The sequence below is a fragment of the Alexandromys fortis genome, unplaced genomic scaffold (assembly GCF_014885135.2).
Source record: "Alexandromys fortis isolate MF-2015 unplaced genomic scaffold, M_Fortis_MF-2015_v1.1 scaffold_344, whole genome shotgun sequence".
Taxonomy (NCBI): Eukaryota; Metazoa; Chordata; class Mammalia; order Rodentia; family Cricetidae; genus Alexandromys; species Alexandromys fortis.
In genome coordinates this window covers 64,193-84,765 of record NW_026068226.1, presented here as the reverse complement: position 1 = coordinate 84,765, position 20,573 = coordinate 64,193, and the positions used below count along the sequence as shown (strand labels likewise).

General features: G+C 49.6%; 2 protein-coding genes across 12 annotated transcripts in view; both read left to right on the top strand.

The window, feature by feature from the left end:
- The window catches only part of Ccdc106 (coiled-coil domain containing 106), a 5,442-nt gene extending 4,576 nt beyond the window's left edge, over nt 1-866 (top strand). For 4 of the 7 annotated variants that reach the window (XM_050130745.1, XM_050130743.1, XM_050130744.1 and 1 more), the window contains exon 6: nt 317-865. In XM_050130745.1, the coding sequence (XP_049986702.1) occupies nt 317-633 (317 nt within the window). In that variant the 3' untranslated portion in view covers nt 634-865. Of the gene's footprint in view, nt 1-316 lie in introns of all 7 variants that reach the window. The other 3 variants (XM_050130747.1, XM_050130748.1, XM_050130746.1) reach the window with 1 other exon arrangement.
- Nucleotides 867-2,337: 1,471 nt separating this feature from the next.
- U2af2 (U2 small nuclear RNA auxiliary factor 2) lies at nt 2,338-20,256 on the top strand. Of its 5 annotated transcripts, none has more exons than XM_050130735.1 (12): nt 2,338-2,486; nt 6,600-6,735; nt 7,446-7,490; nt 7,769-7,872; nt 8,218-8,369; nt 9,632-9,748; nt 10,585-10,723; nt 14,134-14,213; nt 14,288-14,410; nt 14,696-14,782; nt 15,031-15,279; nt 19,510-20,256. In XM_050130735.1, exons 1-12 carry the CDS (start codon nt 2,438-2,440, stop codon nt 19,642-19,644), a joined length of 1,416 nt encoding a protein of 471 aa, XP_049986692.1. In that variant the 5' UTR covers nt 2,338-2,437; the 3' UTR covers nt 19,645-20,256. The 5 variants fall into 5 exon arrangements, with proteins under 5 accessions (XP_049986692.1, XP_049986691.1, XP_049986694.1 ...); XM_050130734.1 differs by having other exon boundaries at nt 14,696-14,794; XM_050130737.1 differs by lacking the exon at nt 7,446-7,490.
- Nucleotides 20,257-20,573: the final 317 nt, after the last annotated feature.

Sequence of the window (20,573 nt, the reverse complement as noted above, 5' to 3'; positions counted from 1 at the left end):
ATTTTTCGAGATAGGGTTTCTCTGTGGCTTTGGAGCCTGTCCTGGAACTAGCTCTGTAGACCAGGCTGGTCTCGAACTCACAGAGATCTGCCTGCCTCTGCCTCCCGAGTGCTGGGATTAAAGGCATGCGCCACCACCGCCCGGCTTTCCTTGTGTTTTTTTTCTTCCTTGCTTTCATTTGTTTTCTAACGTGTGTGCCTTTCACCCCATCTTTCCTCCTTATGCCTGCCCTCCTGTTCCTACCTGGGTTCCCCCATGTCTCTGGCCCTACATGGCTGTCTTTCCCTGTTCTTTTTCTGCCCGTTTGGCCCTGCAGTGAAGGACGCTGACGGGGTCCTCTGCCGCTACAAGAAGATCCTGGGCACCTTCCAGAAGCTGAAGAGCATGTCTCGAGCCTTTGAGCACCACCGTGTGGACCGGAACACGGTGGCGCTGACCACGCCCATCGCGGAGCTGCTCATTGTGGCTCCCGAAAAGCTGGCTGAGGTGGGAGAGTTCGATCCGTCCAAGGAGCGCCTGCTGGAGTACTCCCGCCGCTGCTTCCTGGCGCTGGACGACGAGACTCTCAAGAAGGTGCAGGCTCTAAAAAAGAGCAAGCTGCTCCTGCCCATAACCTACCGCTTCAAGCGGTGATGCCGCCGCCCGGCCCACCTCCCCGCCCCGCAGACGGCTCGCTAGCCCGGGGCGCCGCCAGGGCCAGATGCTGCCCTTTCCTGAGCACTGGGCCCTGCCCCTCGGCCGCCCACGCTGGGCACGCCATCTCCATTCCACTCCGCAAGGACGGCCACTCGGCCTCCCTAGCCAGGAGTAGCCCATTTGCATCTCACATGAAGACAGAGCATTATTCAGATAATTTAAATTAAAGAGACATGAACATTTTCAATAAATTGGGCCCTAGGTCTTCCTAGAAAGGGGATGGATGGGTCGGGAGGGGGTGGCCGTCGCCAAGGAGACCGAGGTGGGAGCGCTCAGGCAGGAGCCTCTAGAGAGGTTGGGGAGGACAGGGTGTAATTATCCCCAGGAGGCAGAAGTGAGAAGGGGAGCAGCAGCCAGCAGCCTCTTCCTAGAGAAAACTAGGAAGGAAGCAGACTCTAAAGCGCAGCGGCTAGGGCACTGACTCAATGACCTTTAGCTGAGCCCGCCTGGTAGAGGCTGTATGGGGACGCTATGTGGATTCATTTCTGCCGCCCGCCAGGGGTCAGAAGATTGCAGTCCCAGAGGTGGCACGTCCTGCGCTTGCGCGGTAGGAGGGGGGGCTAGTTAACGCGGTTGCCAAGGCAACCGGGAGATCACAGTCTAGTTTAACGGTCCCGAAGTTGGTACCTACAGTGGGGAGGTGGGGGATAGGGAAGGGGAAGTCCCCGCGCACGCGCAATGTGGATTTAGACTGGCGGATCTTCCCGAGCCCTGAGAAAACGTGCCTCAGACTGACCGCTACGCAGGCGCACAAACCCCTCTCACCGCCTCCTAAATCACCATGCGCAGGCGCCCCAAGACGCGCAAAAAACCTCCGCAGGGGCCTCGAGCAGCTTTTGCCCCACTGACTGCTATTGTTCTGCACACCTTGTCTGGCCTTCCACGAGGTCGGCCATTCTTCCATCCCCCTCACCAAGAGTCAGGTGCCAAGAGTGAGACCCGCCCCCTCTTCTGTAGCTCTCCGACCCACCTCTTATCTGTACTCCCTCCCTTTTTTGCTCTTGAAGCCGAAAGAAGCCGAAGCAACGGCGGAAAAAGCCGAAGTTTTCCCTTGCGCGTGAGGCTTTCCCGAAGCAGTGGCGGAAGGGAACGAAATTCTCCGGAAGGGGCGGAGTGACCCAGTGGAACCTCCGGAAAGAGCCGAAGATTAGATTCGGGCTTAATCTCTTGAGGGGTCGTGAGCGAGCGCTGGAAACCTTCGGAAAGAGCCGAAGGTCTGGACGGTTAGGATTGTTGGAAGTGACCGACTGCCTGGACAGTGCCAGCGAGGGGTGGGACGAATCTCGAGGAAGCGAGAGACTGAGACGGTTTGAATTGTAGGAAAAACCCGGACATTTACAGGGTATTGGCGTAGGGGAACGCGAGGACCCACGGAATCCTCCGAACGTTGAGACGCTTGTCTCCGAAAAGTTACCGAAACTTGGGCAGCCTGCAAGCAACATTCTCGCATTGGGTGGTTTCGAGGGTAGCCGTCGCCTCCTGCAGACTTCTAGTCTACAGTCCGAGAATAGCCGACTGGCTTCGGAGCCGGGCTCGGGGCAGTTCGCGGGGGGGGGGGGGGTGGGGCGGGCGGGACGAGGGGGTGGAGTCAGGGTGGGGCGGGGCTTGGGGGCTTGATTAGGTAGACGACTGAGTGCCGGCGGGGGCCGGAAGTAGCCGAAGCCAGCGGCGGAAGTAGCCGGAGCGGGCGGGCGGCAAGGCGAGGCGAGAGCTGCACAGGGCCCTACGCGGCCGCGTAAGCATGTCGGACTTCGACGAGTTCGAGCGGCAGCTCAATGAGAATAAACAAGGTGAGGATCCCGGGACTGTGGGGTGGCGTCTTGCTTCGTTCCTTGCCCCTCGCCATTTCCCCCTCTTGTTCCCTCCCTGGGGCCGCATGATTCTCCAACACCCCCCCTCCCGTCCGTGCCGCGCGCGCCTCGCTCACGTGACCTCCCCTTCTCCGAGCCGAGGGAAGGGGCCGCGGCTTAGGGCGCGTGCGCGCAGCAATATCCCGCGCCCACGTGGGCCCGGCTGAGAAGGCGCGTTGCGTCGCGTTGGCGCGTTGAGAGCGCGCCGGATTTTTCTACGTGAGGTTTTTTTAATCTTTAAGTTTTTCTCTTTTATTTGAGAAAGAGATAAAATTAGGTCTCCTAATCCAGTCTTTTTCCTCTTGCTACCTTTGCACTTCCGCTTCCGGTCGGGTGTACTTTTCCTTTCTCCACGCCCCCTTTGTTTCCAAAATGGCGGTGGTGAACCCCCCCTCTTTCCTTCACGTGGACTTGCGCTGCAATCCCCCGGTGCTTGCAGGTTACTTGCCTGTTCATATTTTTTCGATGTCTCCAGAACCCTTCAGAGTATTTCTGTCCCAACCGCTACACGGCCCTTTAGGTATAAATGTGTCCTACACCAGTTTGCCCGCCAAAGGGGGAATCCTCTGCGTTCTTTGTACCCCTTATATACATAAATCATGTATGCCTTGGGGTTTTTGGCGGCCGACAATTTCTGTGTCTTCCATATCCCTGATTTTAGACAAACCCAAAGTCCTGTATGATTCCAGACTCGTGCACTTAGACCCAGGCTCACTGTGGGGATAAAATAGTCAACACAAAGGGAAAAAGGGAGCTGGCTCAATGGCCTTAATGTGTTAGTGGAGGCAGCTACTCAAAGGTAGGGTCCTATACTAGGAATTCGGACCAGAAAGAAAGGCAGGCGATGTCGATGCTGAGTTTAGGGATTCCGAGGAAAGAGTTGAGTTGGAAGACATCCCTACAACCTTTTCCCATTTTGGTTTGAGACTGAAGAAGGGCTTGAGTTTCTTGAGGATTGGGGCTTAAGCTGTCTCGTGTTCCTGGTTGGAGTTCGCAGGACAGGATGAGACAGTCAGAAGTCTTTGAATCGTGCTAGAATTGAGAGGAGAGTACCTGAAACAGTGCATGTGGAGGAAGTAATTTTCCTGAGTGCCGAGGTGTGTTTTCTTTGAGTAAGTGTACTGCTTAGGAGTGTGCCTGAGTTCAAATACCTGCATTGCTGTTGGTAGGGATGATGTTCTAATACCTTTGTATCTCACCTGTTTGCGATCACTGCTTACTACTGGTTTTGAGATTAGTAATGGTGGTATACGTTGGTTACAGTTGTAATTAAACTCAGAACTTAACAAGTGTAAAGGCAGGACAATTTGCTAAGAACAAATTCCCCCCTCCCCCCAGGCAAGGCTTCTCTGAGTAGTCCTGGCTGTCCTTGAACTCTCAGCAGGCTGTGCTCTACTGCGGCCTAGCTCTTAATAGTTTCCTAAGTGAGTCATTTGTAACAGACTTCTGAGGACAAAATAATTTCTTGTTGATTGGGCAGGAAGTTGAGGCTTATAAAGTTTTTATTTTTCTCTTAAAAAAGAAGGCTCTAGGCATTATTTAGTCGAAAGCTGGAGCTGAGATGAAGTGAGCAATGTGTATATGTAGTATGTGGCTTGGATTATGCGTACACTGTTTAATTAGCTGTCTTTGCTATTGTGAAGAAAGGTAGGCTGGTGTAGGAGGGAGGGAATGGTGGGGAAGGTGGACGTCCATTGTTGCTCCCATAATACCTCTTGAGTGCTGTAGATGTGACCTTCATTCAAGGAAGGGAGACCTGGATGTTAAAGATAGTTCCTACTTTTATTTAGAGCTCTGATTGCAAAGCCAGTTCCACTGTGCTCCAAGTGGAGTTGCTTTAGCTGGTTTTAGAGGCTGTGGTTGGATGGGTTGTAGTTCCAGAATGTCCCTGTTGGTGTTGGAAACAGGGCCTGAGAACAGGTACTTAAGGGTTGGTTGGTGGAGCTGTGTACATAAGACAACTGTAGTATATATAGCATTTTGAGCAAATGAAGTTCCATTTTCTTAGCTGCCCAGCTTCATTATGTGGAAGGTTCTTGCTTTTCTGGAATGCTGGAAGAAAGTTCTACCACCTTGTCACCCTGCTTGTGTGTATTTGTCTCTTACCCAGCCTTCCTATGTTTCTCAGCCTCAGCCCCTTTTCAGTTTCCTAAGTCCAGTTTCCCTGTCCCAGGTACCCAATGTTGTCACTACTTCCTCTCTGGAGTTCTTGTGTTTGAGGCTTAGCAGCAGGAAAGATAGTTGGGATTTATTGGCTTTTTACAGAGTTTCTCTGTAGCTTTGGGGCCAGTCCTGGAACTCTAGGCTGGTCTACAGAGATTGGCCTGCCTCTGCCCCCCATGTGCTGGGATTAAAGGCATATGCCACCACTGCCCGGGGCCTGTAATTCTTGATTGTTGTTTTAGTCCTTGCATGTGTGAATGCAAATAATAAAATCCTTTGTCATTGGTAGTTGTACCCAGATTCTTGAGAACTCTTGGTTCTGCCTGGTCCTCAAGAATACTGCCTGGTGCCTAATTTACTGGCATTACAATTGAGTTTGGGCTTCACAGTTTCCTAGCTGTTGGGCTTTGAGCAAGTCGTCAAGTTCTTATGCCTCAGTTTCATTCTGACATAGTTTTTCCAAAGCATTAGTGATAATTAAATGCAAATAAAGGTATTCTTCTGTCTGTAGATTCTGTTAGAAGCATCTCAAGATTGGTTATGTTTTCTTTCCTGGGTGCTTTCCTCAGTATTAGTAGCTATGGAGTTAAAATAGATTTCAAATTTTCCTGCTTATTGCATCAGAAAAATACATAATGCAACTGTGTGGTGAGTTAAAAATGTACTCTGATGTCCTTTTCATTGCTTTTTCCTACTGCTAGAAGTCAGTACTTTAAGGATACACTTGTTACAGTTTTCAAGTATGTTTGGTTTTGAGACAGGGTCTCCCTTAACTTACTAGCCTCCAATTCTTTTTCTCTTTCTGTCTCAGCCTTCCACATGCTGGAAATATAAATGTGCCTCATTACTCCTGGCTCTGTGTGTGTTTGTGTGAGTAGGTGTGTAGGCTTGATGGTTGAAGTCAGTGGTACCTTGAAATTTAGGAAATACATTGAGGTGATTGGTCTAGCTTCTACCTTGAGGGGCCAGTCTCTAGAATTGGGGCTATATAGTAGTGTTTTTGTAGGTCTAGTAGGCCTGGAACTCTTTCTAAGGCTGACCTTGAAGTTGCAGAGGTCCATCTGTCTGCCTTTGCCCTCTAAGGTTCTGTAGTTTTTCTTGCAGTACTGTGTTCTGTTAATATCCAAGGTCTCCGAGGCAAAGAGGCTAAGGAAGCAGAATAGATATTAGGGAAGACACAAGTCCTTATCTAGCCCACCCTTCCTTTGGCTTAGAGGGAGTGAAGCAGGGAGGGTCTGGTGGTTTGGGCTTCAAGTTTGGATGAGGCTGCTGTGGACCACCAGTTGAAGTACTGGAGGGGCATCTTTTCCTTACTTTCTGTACACTCAGAAAGAAGGCCCTTTTCAGAGGGTGCTTACTCTTGCATTATTCATCTGGTTGGGAAGGGATGGAGTTGAGTTTCCTCACTTCTTAGGGTTACTAGATCCTGCCTGGCACCTGACCCTTGGGCCTGATGGTGGGACTGTGGGTGCCAGCTGGTTGCAGAGGATTTTCCTGAGGGGTTGCTGAGTTTCTTCAGGAAAACATCATTGGGTCTCTTGATTCCCCAGCCTCTAGCCCTGCCCCTCTCAGGGACGACCCCGGGGTCAGGCCCCTCAGCCCTCGAGGGGGGACCAGGAGCCAGCCTCCTCTGTCTTCTCTGGCTCCTCAGCTCCTCTTGAGCATCTTCAGGTATCTTACACCCCGGGGGCATTTCCAGGCTCTGTCCCCTTGGTCCCTTCAGAGTCCTTTGGGACTCAGGTGTGGACCCAGGAAACCTGTTGTCTCCCTCCATTAAATCCCTTCCCTGGGGGCGGGGGCTCCCGGGTCCTGGCATAGTCACCAGCACGCAGGGTGGGCTGGGCCTGCACATTCTCCCCATTCATCCCATCTCTTCTCACACTTGTCCAGAACGGGACAAGGAGAACCGCCATCGGAAGCGTAGCCACAGCCGCTCTAGAAGCCGGGACCGGAAGCGCAGGAGCCGGAGCCGAGATCGGCGTAACCGGGACCAGCGCAGTGCCTCCCGAGACAGACGAAGGCGAAGGTACTAGAACTTTGGGATCTCTGGCTGGGCTCCTATCAGCCTGGGTTTACATGACTGTTCTCTGTATGGGTGCTGTTTGGTCTGCCTTGAACTTGGTTTTTCCTATTTCTGTTTTTTTTTTCCCCCAGTTTCTCTTTTGGCATACCAGTGGGTTGCTGGGGCCAGTAGTTCCTGGGGACAGGGAACAGTTTTGGGTCTCTCTCTCTCTCCCAAATACTGTCCTTGTCTTGTCTTTGAGGGCACAATTGTATTTTCTTGCTCTGGTTCTATTTGGGGCTATCTTGGAGAGCACTTGTCCTGTTTCCTCCACTTCCTAGGAGTTCTGGAGTAGGACAGTATCTGAGGCCTGGGCTTTAATTTCCAGCTCAGGGTTGTTGGTCTAGTTATTTAGTCTCATCTTGCCTTCCTGGGTTCCCCTCATTCTCTCTGTTCCTCTTAGGTAAGGAAGTGTGGGATATAAGTGTGGGATATCTAGACTTAGTTTCTCCATAAAATGGCCTAGTTTCTTCTTGCTACTTCTCCTTACTTCCTCTTTGCTGGGAGTATAGGATTGGGGGGTGGTTGGCAGGGCCGAGGGGGCCTGCATGCTACTTGCTCTCCTCGGTCCTGCCTCAGTCCTGGGATTCAGTGACATTGGGCGGGGTGTATTTTGTGGGGAAGACAAAGGTCCCCGGTCACTCCTCCCCATACCTTTCCCTCCCACCCCCCAGCAAACCTTTGACCAGAGGCGCTAAAGAGGAGCACGGTGGATTGATGTGAGCGTCTCTTCCTGCCCCTTCTGCCCCATGTCCACTCCCCTCTTCCTCACCTGTGCATCTTGCCTGCCTTGTATCCCCACCCTGGCCCGAGCACTGGGGACGAGTCTCGTCTGCCAGTGTCCCTCCCTAGGCCCAGGCCCAGCTCTCCCTCTTGGAGAGAGTGGAGCTTGTGTGGGAGGGTGTGGAGGGCTGGGGGGTGCTCCTGGCAGGGTCTTGCAGACCCGGTTGGTCAGACTGAGGTTACCCTGCCCCACTTTCCCTTCCCCCTTCCCCAGTCGTTCCCCTCGCCATGAGAAGAAGAAGAAGGTGCGTAAATACTGGGACGTGCCACCACCTGGCTTTGAGCACATCACCCCAATGCAGTACAAGGCCATGCAAGGTAGGTTCCTCCCCTCCTCCCTGGGCTGTTGTAGAGGTTAAAATTGGGACATCTCTTCCACAGGTTGTATGTGTGCATTGGTGAGACTGAAGGAGCTTACCCGAGGGCTTCTGGCACCTGCTCCGGGTAGCCATGATGGAAGAGGGAATTAAGTCTTCTTTACCCACCAGGCCCTTAGGAAACCAGACTTCTTATCTTGGGCCCTGCTGCTGACTTGGGTTGACTGATTGAAGAGCTTCTAAATGAAGTGGGTTAGAGAGTGGGTGGGTGGGGTTAGTGCATGCTGAGTGATCCTGGTTTTAGGGCTGCTCTAATGGGGTTTTACTGTTTACACCCATCCTGAAGCTGCGGGTCAGATTCCAGCCACTGCCCTTCTCCCCACTATGACTCCTGATGGTCTGGCTGTGACCCCAACGCCCGTGCCTGTTGTTGGGAGCCAGATGACCAGACAGGCCAGACGCCTCTACGTGGGCAACATCCCATTTGGCATCACTGAGGTACTGCCCTCCTCCTGCCCCTGCCCTCTCCCCTGTTCCCCTACCCTGTTCCACCCTCCCTCCATTCCCTTTCCCCAACCTGCACGGGTCAGACTCTGTTCCTGCAAGACCCCCCGGCCCCCTCCCAGACGGACGGATGGAGTTGAGCCAGCCAGGGGCCGGGCTGGGGGTGGCCCCTCCCTCCCTCCTCTTCCCCCTCTCCCGTCTCCCTTTCCCCAACCTCCTCCCACAACCCAGGGATCAAACACACACATAACGTACCTACCTACATATTATACCTACGTGTTGGAGAGAGACAGAGAGGGAGACTCGACACACATACACACAGACGCACGTCCCTGCAGTTTTTCTGACATGCTCTCCTTTTCTGCCGTCTATCCACATCCTTTCCCCCCACATCCCTCCCATGGTCGCTGTTCTTTTATTTTTGATAGCCCTGACCTCCCCCACCTTCCCCACCGCTCCTCTCCCCCATCCCTCTCCCCCACCCCTTCCCGTGGCACCCCTGAGAATCCCGAGATCAAAGAGTTGTTTCCATTTCTCTTTAAAGTGAAATATTGTGGGGCTGAGATCCCTCGTAGCAACAAAAAGTTTGCTACCATCGTCGAAGGCAAGTAAGGTCCATTCTGACTTTCTCAACCTGCACTTTGCTACATTTGATAAACCAGCCCCCGGACTCCAGGGCCAGATCCCTCCACATCACTCTTTTCTCCTCCCCTCCCGCCCCACCCCTTCCTCCCCTGCTCCTCCATTCCTCCCCACCCCTGCACTCTACTTCTTGCTCTGCCTTTCTCTGGGCTCCCTTCCTGTCCATATGCTTGTCTGTCTTTCTCTTCTTGCCTGTTGGTTCTCCTGCCTTCCCCCACCTTGTCTGCACCTGATGTTTCTTCCTTGTGTCATCCTCATGTATTTCTTTCTCTTGCTGTCATGTGTTCTTTCCATCTTTTCTTGAATAACTTTCCTCCTAATTTTTTGGACTCCATGGCTCACCCACTCATGCCTGTCCTGTCTGGCCCGTTTGCTTCTGTCTCCTGTCCTTTGGTATTGCTTCCTCTCTGTTTTCTCACTTTCCTCCTGCACTTGTTCCTACTATTGACCTCTATACCCCTGACCCATATTCCACTGTCCCTTTCCCTCCCCCTTCTCCCTCCCCTCAATCCTCTCCCCTTACCCCCAAACCCCTCTGTGTCTCCCTCTCTCACCCTTCCCCTCCTCTCTCCACCTCCCTCCCCGCCCTCCCCTGTCTCCTATTCCCTCTGCAGGAAGCTATGATGGACTTCTTCAACGCCCAGATGCGCTTGGGGGGATTGACTCAGGCCCCTGGCAACCCAGTCTTGGCTGTGCAGATTAATCAAGACAAGAATTTTGCCTTTTTGGAGGTGAGCTTTCCAGTGATGGAGTAAGGGATAGTGGGGCTTGTCTTGTACTGCCCACTCTGACTGCTTTCTTCTCTGCATCCCAGTTTGCATTTGGTTGCTGTAGAAGCTCTGCAGTCCCCATCCTGCTGCATACCTTCTCTCTTCTCTCTTGCCTGGGAGACCTTTTTGGGTTCTGCTTGCTTTGTTGGTTTCTGTACAGTTTTGGCCCAGTCCACTCTGCTTAGGCTACACTGACACTGCAGAGCACACAATCTGTCTTTTTCTGCTTTGGACTTCGGTTGAAGCAGTTTACTCCAGATGTTTATAAGTCTCATTTCAAAGCAGTTACTCTCTTAATTGTCTCTAAAGACCTAGCTTTCAACTCTTGGGCCATACCCAGGAAACAGTGGATGTGCTGAAGTGATCTAATCTGCTGAGGTGTTTGAGTGCTCCTTCTCAGTCTGCACTTGCCCATCAGAATCTGCTTTATTTGAACTGTTGTAGACTTCAGCTTAAATGTCATTTCATCAGAAAGCCTGGGCTGTCATTGCTCCTAACTCAGTTGACCGAATGTCTTAATGCTGACTTCTTTCAGCAGTTGGTGTCTTTCTAGCGTTGTCTGTCAGAGCTTATGATTGTATGCTTGCTTTCATACTCTGTTGGATGCCAAGATATTTGCTTTCTAGAGTATGAGCTTTTAGGGACAATCTTGTGGCTGTTCTTCCATTGGCCAGTCCAGGATTTGGTACATGATACTTGTTTAAACAAGTGGGAGGAAAGTTACAGTATTGGGGGTTGGGGAGTGGTTTAATCTAGTCCCTGCTTACCCCTTAATTCTACCGTTCTTTTTCCTTCAGTTCCGCTCAGTGGATGAAACGACCCAGGCCATGGCCTTTGATGGCATCATCTTCCAGGGCCAGTCATTGAAGATTCGAAGGCCTCATGACTATCAGCCACTGCCTGGCATGTCAGAGAACCCCTCTGTTTATGTGCCTGGTGAGTAGGAATTTGTTGATGGTAGTGGGGTGGGCTCACTATTCCCTGAACTCAGATTCCTCTCTTTAGCCTATAGCTAGGGTTGCTCAGGAGATTGCCGTGTGTACTTTGGACCCTATGGGTAGTCTTCCAGCTTAGCAGGTGTTCTGGGACTCTGAGGTGATGAGCTGTGATCTGAGAATGCACAGTTTGTAAGTATCAGCCAGGTACCGACCAGAGGTGTTGGAATGTGTGGTGCTTGCAGTCTGTTCCTGCCTTGGTTCCTTGGTCCTGGAATTTCAGGGCTTGGTGTGTATGTCTGTATCTACAGGTACATATTAACAGACCTCTGCACAGTCCTGGTGTTTGGACCTAGCATTTCAGTGCTTACTGACTCCATGTCTCTGTCTGGCATGTGCTCTGGGCTATTTCCTGTAGTTGTATTTACTATCACCTCTTATAGTAGGTCACAATAGATCTTCGGTTTGAAACCTACAGATAGGGTCATAGAAAAGTAGGTCATTGAAAAAATAGATTTTGAACATTCTACATTAATCTTTCAAAGTTTAAAAGTCTCTGTGTGTATGTCATCCTGCAGGCTGTAGTTTGCTGAGCTAGCATTTGGCAGACTAGATGGAATATAAGAAGAGAGATGTAGGCCGTTTGCTCTGCTAGACTGCAGGAATCAGTTATAGTGTTGGGGTTCTAGCTAAGTAAGTGATGCCCAGGACTGAGACTGATTGGAACTTTTAGAATGTGGGGTCTTGCTGTTTGATGCTCAGAATTGGAGGATGCCCATCGAGGCCAAGTCTCCCCTTCACTTTAGGGTAGGGAAGTGTTCCTGTCAGTGGAACACTTGCCACTCTTTCTATACCTAGGTCTAAAACTAACAAACATGCTCCTTGGTGTACTGCTTGAAGATTCACTGTGGTCCTGGGGATTGAACCCAAGGTCTTGTGCTTGATTGGGAAGCATTCTCTCTGACCTGAATCCCTTACCCCTTCAAGTTTTTTTCTTGAGATAGGGTCTCACTCACTAAGTTTGCTTAGACAGACCTGGAGTTTGGGAGCTTCCTACCCCTAGCTGCCTGAGTAATTGGTCTGTCACTAGTTTCCGCTTTCTCAACGACTGGGCATATCTCTCAGATGAAGCTATATAACATCTTGTTTCTACCTCTTGCCACCAAATTCACTCTTTGGATTGGCCTTTAATTACATAGGCATCCACTTGCTGGTTTTACTGTGTAGTATGCAGGTGCTGGCTGTCTCTGGATCTTCTGTTAGCCTTCTGTCAGCATATGTTAAGTAAGTAGTCTGCCAACTGGATGAGATATCCTCACCCTTTTCCTAGTATTTTGAGGCAGGGTTTTTGAGTTGCCAACGGAGGGCTTGAACTATTGGCCCTTCTGCATCAGCCTCCTGTGTAGTTGCGATTATAGTCTTGTACCAGGAGGCCTGGCTATAGAGTTTTCTGTATATGGTCTAACTGGGTATCCCAGACTTGTTTCCCAAATTGACTCCTTGCCCTCCAGTGTTGGGATCACAAGCATGTGCCATACAACCTTCCCTGTTGAGTGTTAATCATAGTTTGACATGGCATCGTCTGTAGAAGGTGGAGGAGGAAAGCCGGGAATTATTATGCTTATCTTTTTTTTTTTTTTTTTTTGTTCATGGTTGTAAAATTCATAGGTATCTTGGGCTGCACAGGTTGGCCCTGGAGTCTCTGCTCAGCTTTTCTCTGTATTCTCCATGTTAACCTTTCTGCTGAAACATGTAGATGCAGGCACAGTTGCTTTGGGTCATACTGCTAAGTGGCAAGCATCTTTCACAATGATTAAGCAATAGGAAGATGAGTCTCTTTGGGATGTGCCTACCTGAAGAGGCTTGGCTTTCGGGCTTGGCTTTCCAGCTAGCTGTGCCTGTGATTTGGCACATCATTACCACTCTGGAGAAGGCAGCAGCAAGTGGAATTCTGCCTTTACGTCCTCTATCTTCTGAACTTCAAAGGAGAACAAATGTTACTACATAGACTAAAGAGGAAAATATTTGAAATCTAATAAACATCTTGATTAAAAAACTGTGTAAATTGGAAGGCTGACTTCACCCCCTAGTGAGAGTGTGTGCGCTGGTAACTAGATTGCTATAACCGAGAGTGGAAGCCTGAGCTGCTTTTCCACAGAAATGAAGCTCTTCTTGGTCACCAGTGTTGGCACCTTGTATCCTTTGGATTAGGGGTTAAGTGGCTTAGAATGCTGTCTATGTGTGCTGTGTAGTGTGGTGATCTTCCTATTTCTGTAGGTGTAGAATTGAACACAGGGTACCTTGTTTGGGTCCTACCTTGGGCTACTTCTGAGATATGGCACAGTGATTACCAGATTGGACTTGGTCCAGCTGCTGCTGTAACCTGCCTTACTGCTCACTTGTGTGTGTGGGGGAGCCAAGCCTGCTGAGCTGCCTTTGAAAGGCACTGTTGAGTTGGGCTCTAGAAGTCACTTTTTCCTACTTCTAGGACTTCTTTTTGTATTATAGCTGGAAACATTTATACCTACTGAGGTAGATTTTTTTCTAATTTCATTTTATGTGTATGAGTGTTTTTGCCTGCATACGTGTCTGTGTACCATATGCATGCCTGGTGTCCAAGGATGTCAGAAGAGATAGTTGCATTCCTGGAACTGGAGTTATGGATGGTTGTGAGCCATAACGTGGGTACTGGGGAGCTGAACCTGGGTCCATTGCAAGGGCAACAAGCGTTCTTAACTGTTGACCCATCTCTCCAGTCCCAGATGGTAGATTTTTAAAGTAGTTGTTCCTGGCCTATGGCAGCACTGAATATGACCTGGCTCTCAATGCTTCTGCTTGTCACGGTGCCCTTGAACTAGGTCTTTTGTGGTCTATATGACTCTACTACTGGGGTACGGCTCTGGTGTCTCTGAGACTTAAGTGATAATATTGGTGAAGCTTGCATGGTGAACTGTCTGGCTATCCACATGGGTCCAGAGTTGAGTAGAGAAAGCAAGCAAAATTCCCTCTAGTCATCACTGATGTGGCAGCCAACACTGAAATTCTCAGCAGCCTTCCAGCTCCTTGTCACACTACCTCAGTAACAGGCCACCCCTCACTGAAGGAGATGTCTCTGGGTGTTTGTCAGATCTTAGGGGGATCTTTCATGTTCAGGTGTTGCTGTTCTATGCTCATGTATTTGTCAGAATATAGGGGTGTGTATACTGTGGCTTCCTCCCACCTTTATTAGGTATCTCAGGTAGGATGGGACTTGGAAAGGGACTCAGATTTTTTTTTTAAGATGGCTTCCTTTCCTGCCTTAGCCTTCCAAGTGCTGATAGACAAGCATGTATGTCACCACTTCTAGCTTTCTCCTTGCATGTTGGGAAATGACTGTACTGGAATTGAAGTCTTTACACATTTTGTTTTTAGGCGTTGTGTCCACTGTAGTTCCAGACTCTGCCCACAAACTGTTCATCGGGGGCTTGCCCAACTACCTGAATGATGACCAGGTAAATCCTCTGCCCCCTTGCTAGCCACCCATCTCAGTCTGATCAAACCTTGATGGATTGTTGGCCTCTTGCAGGTGAAAGAATTGCTGACATCCTTTGGGCCTCTGAAGGCCTTCAACTTGGTCAAAGATAGTGCCACAGGGCTCTCCAAGGGCTATGCCTTCTGTGAGTACGTGGACATCAACGTCACAGATCAGGTGAGCTCTGGGTGCCTAGCTGCTTGCTCCATTTGCCCTTCTTAACTTTGCTGTTTCCAAGCCTAGGTCTCCTCCTTAGGCTAGGGTGGGAGGTGGTTAGCCTGAAGCAAGGCCTTGTGGGGGTTCATTCCTTTTCCCTTGGTTTTGCCTCCTTCCAAACTAAATGCCCTTTGCCTTCCATTCTTTCCCCACCAATGCCTGGTTCTTTGGGGGAAGTGCTGGGTCCCCTGGTTCCTGACCTGTGCCTCTCCCGCACCCCTTCCACCCTTCGTCCTCTGATCATAGGCCATTGCGGGGCTGAATGGAATGCAGCTAGGGGACAAGAAGCTGCTTGTCCAGAGGGCGAGTGTGGGAGCCAAGAATGCCACGCTGGTGAGCCTCCCGGCACGTCATCTTCCATTGGCTAGAGGGACCCTGGGGGTGGGAAGGGTTGGATGGGAAGGTTGTCTTAAATTCTGCCCCAGTTTTCATGGGAGGGGATTTGGGCAGTTGGGCAGTGGGTTCATAAGTGTCTTAGTAGAGGAATGGTTCCCCTTAGTTGGATGTGAGAGGCACAGGCTTGAATGGAGGGAGGCTAGTCTGAGCCATTTTGTGACATCTCTGTTCTCCCTGACCCATAGAGTACCATCAATCAGACACCTGTAACCCTTCAAGTGCCCGGCCTGATGAGCTCTCAGGTGCAGATGGGCGGTCACCCGACTGAGGTCCTATGCCTCATGAACATGGTGCTGCCTGAAGAGTTGTTGGATGATGAGGAGTACGAGGAGATTGTAGAGGATGTGCGAGACGAGTGCAGCAAGTATGGGCTGGTCAAGTCCATTGAGATTCCCCGGCCCGTGGATGGTGTCGAGGTGCCTGGCTGTGGAAAGGTCAGGGTGCTCTCTTTGTTTTGTGTACCACCCTTATCACCCTCTTCATCCCTCAACATCCATCTAGCTCTGGCCAGGGGTGACACAGGAGAGTGAGTGCAAGGCCTTCTGGGAGCTTAGGGCCTATAGGCGAGAATTTGGTGTCTATATTAATGTAACTTAGTTCAAAATCTATTTTTACTGTTCCTTGTGGGATACTTTTTTTTCCCTTTTGGTTTTTCTTTTTTCTTTTTTAAAGATTTTTATTTATTATGTATACAGTATTTTCCCTACATATATGCTGCAGACCAGAAGAGGGCACCAGATCTCATTACAGATGGTTGTGAGCCACCATGTGGTTGCTGGGATTTGAACTCAGCACCTCTGGAAAGCAGTCAGTGCTCTTAACCTCTGAGCCATCTCTCCAGCCCCCTTGTGGGATACTTTTGCAAGTAGCTGAAGAGAAAGGGACCACCACATACAGTCACGTGTCTCGTGTACTCACTCCTTGAAGCTGTGTCTGTTATTCTCATTGACTCCTGAACCTCTTCATAGGACGTGGCACAGAAGTGACAAGCCACACAGGCATCACATGCCTGTAATCTTGATTTCAGAGGCCTTATCCCCTGTGCACTGTGTTATGTTTATGCAAGCTCTACATGTCCACTTTGGAACATGCTGAGGGTTGACGGCATTCTTACTCTACTATGTTTTTCCACAAACAGCTGGGGACACTGTTTTGCCAGGCAGTAACAGGAAGGATGGGAACCAAAGTTGCCTGATTTCCTTTATTATTTTCTTTCTGGTGCTGGAGATGGGGTCCAGGACCACTCACATACTAGCTAGGCAAATAAATGCTTTACTACTGAGTCACATCCATAGACCTAGGTTCTGGTTTTAGATAGGTAGGCAGTAGTGTAAGTTTCAGTGAGATGAAGTTATCTTGCCAGGCAGTTTGTCCTAGGTGGAGGGACAGAAAGCAGAGACCTCAGATATGATTGCTGTGCATGTGTGTGGTTGGTAGGGTATAATCAAAGTAGGAGAGCTCCCACCCCAGACAGGGTTTCTTTCTTTTTTTTTTTTTTTTGGGTTTTTCAAGACAGGGTTTCTCTGTAGCTTTGGTGCCTGTCCCAGAACTAGCTCTTGTAGACCAGGCTGGCCTCGAACTCCCAGAGATCCGCCTGCCTCTGCCTCCGAGTGCTGGGATTAAAGGCGTGCGCCACCACTGCCCGGCCCCAGATAGGGTTTCTATGTACCCATAACTGTCCTGGAACTTGCTCTAAACCGCTGCTGGCCTTGAACTCAAAAGTCCACTTGACTCTGCCTCCCAAGTGCTGGGATTAAAGGCACACATCAGCACTGCTGGACTAAAGTAGGGATTTGCTGTGTCCCTGTGGAGCTGATTGCTGTATGGCATATGTGTGAATGAGTGAGAGGACAGGGTGTTTAATCTTGGTATAATCACAAGGAGCATGAGTGGGGTTTTATGAGAGAAAAGACCAACTTTGCAGGAAGGACTAGGAGGGCCTTACAAACTTGCTGAAGAAGCTTCAGGCTCTAACCTAGAAGAGTAGGGCTTTTAAGGAGAGAGAAAAGCTAATGGGAAGGATGCTGGGTAACTTGATAAATGTATGGGAGGCATGAGTCAGGTGATTGGATTTATTGTATTAACCTGAGAGAAAGATAGTGGTCTGCTTTAAAGGTATGGTCCTGTGTGATGTGGTTTAGTCAAGGACATACTGAGTATCGTCCTGTAAGGTGGTATCATCTAGTGATACTTAGTTGTTTGTATCTTCCATAAACTTGAAGTGGTGAAATTGCCCACTGACATTCTGAAACCATTGGTGTCCATAAGTGGTGTGTTATTGGCTGTAATAGGTGATGAGAGAAATGGATGAGTTGGGGAGGCTTGATCCCTTAACTGCCCATATCTTGATGATTGGTATGGGTTTGTAGAGATGGAGAGGGAGAAAGCCAGGAAACTGAGTGTCAGGTGAGGTGGAGGGCAATAGCCACCTTTGAGTTTGCTTAGATGATACCCTGATAGAGTCTGCTAGGAAGCAGTTAGCTGGGTAGAAGGAAACTCCAAGAGGGTGAGGACGGATAGAAAAGCTTGTGTGGGAATTCATAAGGGGAGGCTGAGCAGGTTTCCAGTGCACCTTGGGAATGCAACAGAGATGTGGGGTTGAGGTGGGGGTACAGGAGTCAAAAAGAAGACTATCTAAAAGCCTCCTTCCTGCTTCGGTGCCATTATTTGATGTGATGCCACTATTGGTCCGATTTAATCTGGCACCTGATGGAAGCCTGGTTTAAGTGGAGATTGAGTAATAAATACAGGAGAAAGAGTGAATGAAGAGACTGGCTTCTTGAGCAGCTGTCTTTTTTTTTTTTTTCCTTTTTTCCTTCATTTGATACAGGGTTTTGCCATGTTGCCTAAGCTGACTGACTTTGAACTCTCAGGCTTTGGCACTAGAAGCATATGTTACCATATCCATTGTTCTATTTATGGGTCTTTTCGGTGGTGGCGCACGCCTTTAATCCCAACACTCAGTATAGGCAGAGGCAGGCGGATCTCTAGAGTTCGAGGCCAGCCTGGGCTACAGTGCGAGTTCCAGAACATTTAGGACTATTACACAGAAACCCGGTCTCAAAAAACCAGTAAAATAAAATAAAAGAAAAACAAAAATCTGAGACTGATGTGGATGTTTATAGTTATTTATCACCTAGCTCTAAGTTACCAATATTGTTGGGAGTGGTTTTGTTTCTGCTTTGAGATGGGGTCTTGTATAGCCCAGGCTGGCCTTGGGCCTGTGATCCTGCCTTAGCTTCCCTGGTGCTGGGATTGCAGGTGGGTATCCTTCCACCTGACTTATACAGTACTTAAAGCATGTCTCAGAGTTCATCTTAGAAATTTAACTGTATTTCTCAATTATTGACATTGTGGAATAGATAAGTATTCTGGGGTTTGGCCATCTACCAGTAGATGCCACACTCTTCGTGACAACAGACATTACTTTTTATCTTGTGGGGACATGTTCTGTCCCTGGTTGAGAACTAGATAACTTTAGTTTAAAACAAATAAACAAGCCAGGTGGTAGTGGTGTGTACCTTTAATCCCAGCACTCAGGAGGCAGAGGCAGGTGGATCTCTTTGAGTTTGAGGCCAGCCTGGTCTATAAGAGCTAGTTCCAGGACAGGATCCAAAGCTACAGAGGAGCCCTGTCTAAAAAAGGCTGAAGAATGCTGTTACTACTGCAAAACAGTCTTCATTCATTTCTTAGTATCTACCCAGGTTTTATTCTGTCTCCAGAATGTCTTTCAATAAGGTCCAAACCCTAAATTTGGTTGCTGTTTGTTTCTTCTTTTAAACAGATTTTTTTTTCATTTTTTTTATTTTATTGAGAATAAGAAAAAAAGTTTCCACCTCCTCCCAGCCTCCCATTTCCCTCCCCCTCCCCCACTCTTCTCCCCCTCCCCCCTTTTAAACAGATTTTTAAAAAATTTATTTTATTTATTATATATACACTGTTCTGTCTGCATGTTTGCCTGTACGTCAGAAGAGGACATCAGATCTCATAGATGGTTGGTGAGCCACCATGTGGTTGCTGGGAATTGAACTCAGGGCCTCTTGAAGAACCATCTCTCCAGCCTTAAACAGATTTTTAACTCACTTATTTTTGTATTTGTGCAAACTCAGGAGAGGAGTTAGGCCCTTCCAGAATTGGTCGAGTTGTGTATATATAGCAAGCTTTTGGCCCCACCGAGTTTGTCCTATCAGTTTTATCTCATCTTCCCACCCCACTTCCTATTAAAGTCAAACTGATTGTTTGTTGAAGTAGGGCGGTAGAGTACTTCACTGTATTCATTTTCTGTAAGCAGGTAGTACCAGATCAGTGGCTTGAGTAGATGAAGGTTCAAGTGAATCCTAATTTTTGACCTTTCCTTATTCACTGTCTTTGGGGAGAGCATGGCTGTGGAATGTCTGCTAGAGAAGTGTCCACTCTTCTCTGGGATCTTGCCTCTGGTACTCAGGTGACTCAGGTCTGCCTGTTCTCCATTCCTGTGATGTCTCTGTTCTTTGATGCCTTGGGTTTTGGAGAATGTTTGGATGAACATCCTTAAACTGAACTGAAAGTCTTTTCACAGTCTGTGGTGAGCATGGTCTCATTTCCTGTGCTCATTCTGGATTTAAATATGCTGACTAGTTACTGGGAGCCAGCCTTGTTCACAGATCTGCCTCTTGTTCCTACAGATCTTTGTGGAGTTCACCTCTGTGTTTGACTGCCAGAAAGCCATGCAGGGCCTAACCGGCCGCAAGTTCGCCAACAGAGTGGTTGTCACAAAATACTGTGACCCTGATTCTTACCACCGCCGGGACTTCTGGTAGAGGTGGCTGGGGGAGGGTGGGGGCAGGGCTGGCTGGGGACTTTACCCCCACCTGTCCCCCCCTCCTTTCTCCCCTCTGAAGATGATGGGCAGAGGAGTGACAGCTGAATGACAGCCGGCAGCAACTGGAATGGCAGCAATTACGGGGGGTGGGGGGGCTAGGGCAGGAAGGGGACTGGGCAAGTGCACACAGGCCCACATAGACACATGCACCCACACAGACACAGAGGGAAGGGGCAGGGATGGGGACTGTGTGCACAGCAGGGCGGGTAGGACCCCCACAGCCCCGTTCCAAACAGCCTCTTCTTATCCCTTACACCCTTTTCCTCGGCCCTTTCCCCATGGTAGGAACATAGCGTGTTTATATTTTATGGCCAAACTATTTTGAATTTTGTTGTCTGGCCCTCAGTGCCCTGCCCTCTCCCTTTGCAGGACCACAGCTCCTGTCCTCTGGCTTTTGGTCCTTCCAGTTCTCCACCCTGGTTTCTTAAGTAGTTGATTCTTTAGCCTTTTCCTGACCCCCAACCCGTTATCTCTGTCCCGCTCCTCCTCTCTGTGGCAGTTTCATATTTGCTAATAAGAATTTGCTCATTAAACATTTTGTTGTATTTTACTTTATGGAGCCCCTTCTGTGTCCAGTGTGTCTGCTCTTCTCTTTGGTCGTGGGTGTGGAGGGTGGCTCCCAGGGAGGGAGGCAGGCCTGAGGGCCCCTTGTGAGTGCCCATCGTGTAGGGCTCAGGTGGTAGCTTGGATTGTTTGAGCGACTCCACAGCTAAATGTGTTGATGCGGAAGTGACGTAAGGACACCGACGCAGTCCGGTGCGCCGGAAATGATGCCAGAGAGGGTTTGGTCGCGGAAGTAGAGGCCGCCGGGTGAGGTGCAGAGGGCGGGGCGCTTGGGGTCATTTCCGCTTCCGGTCCGTCGCCACC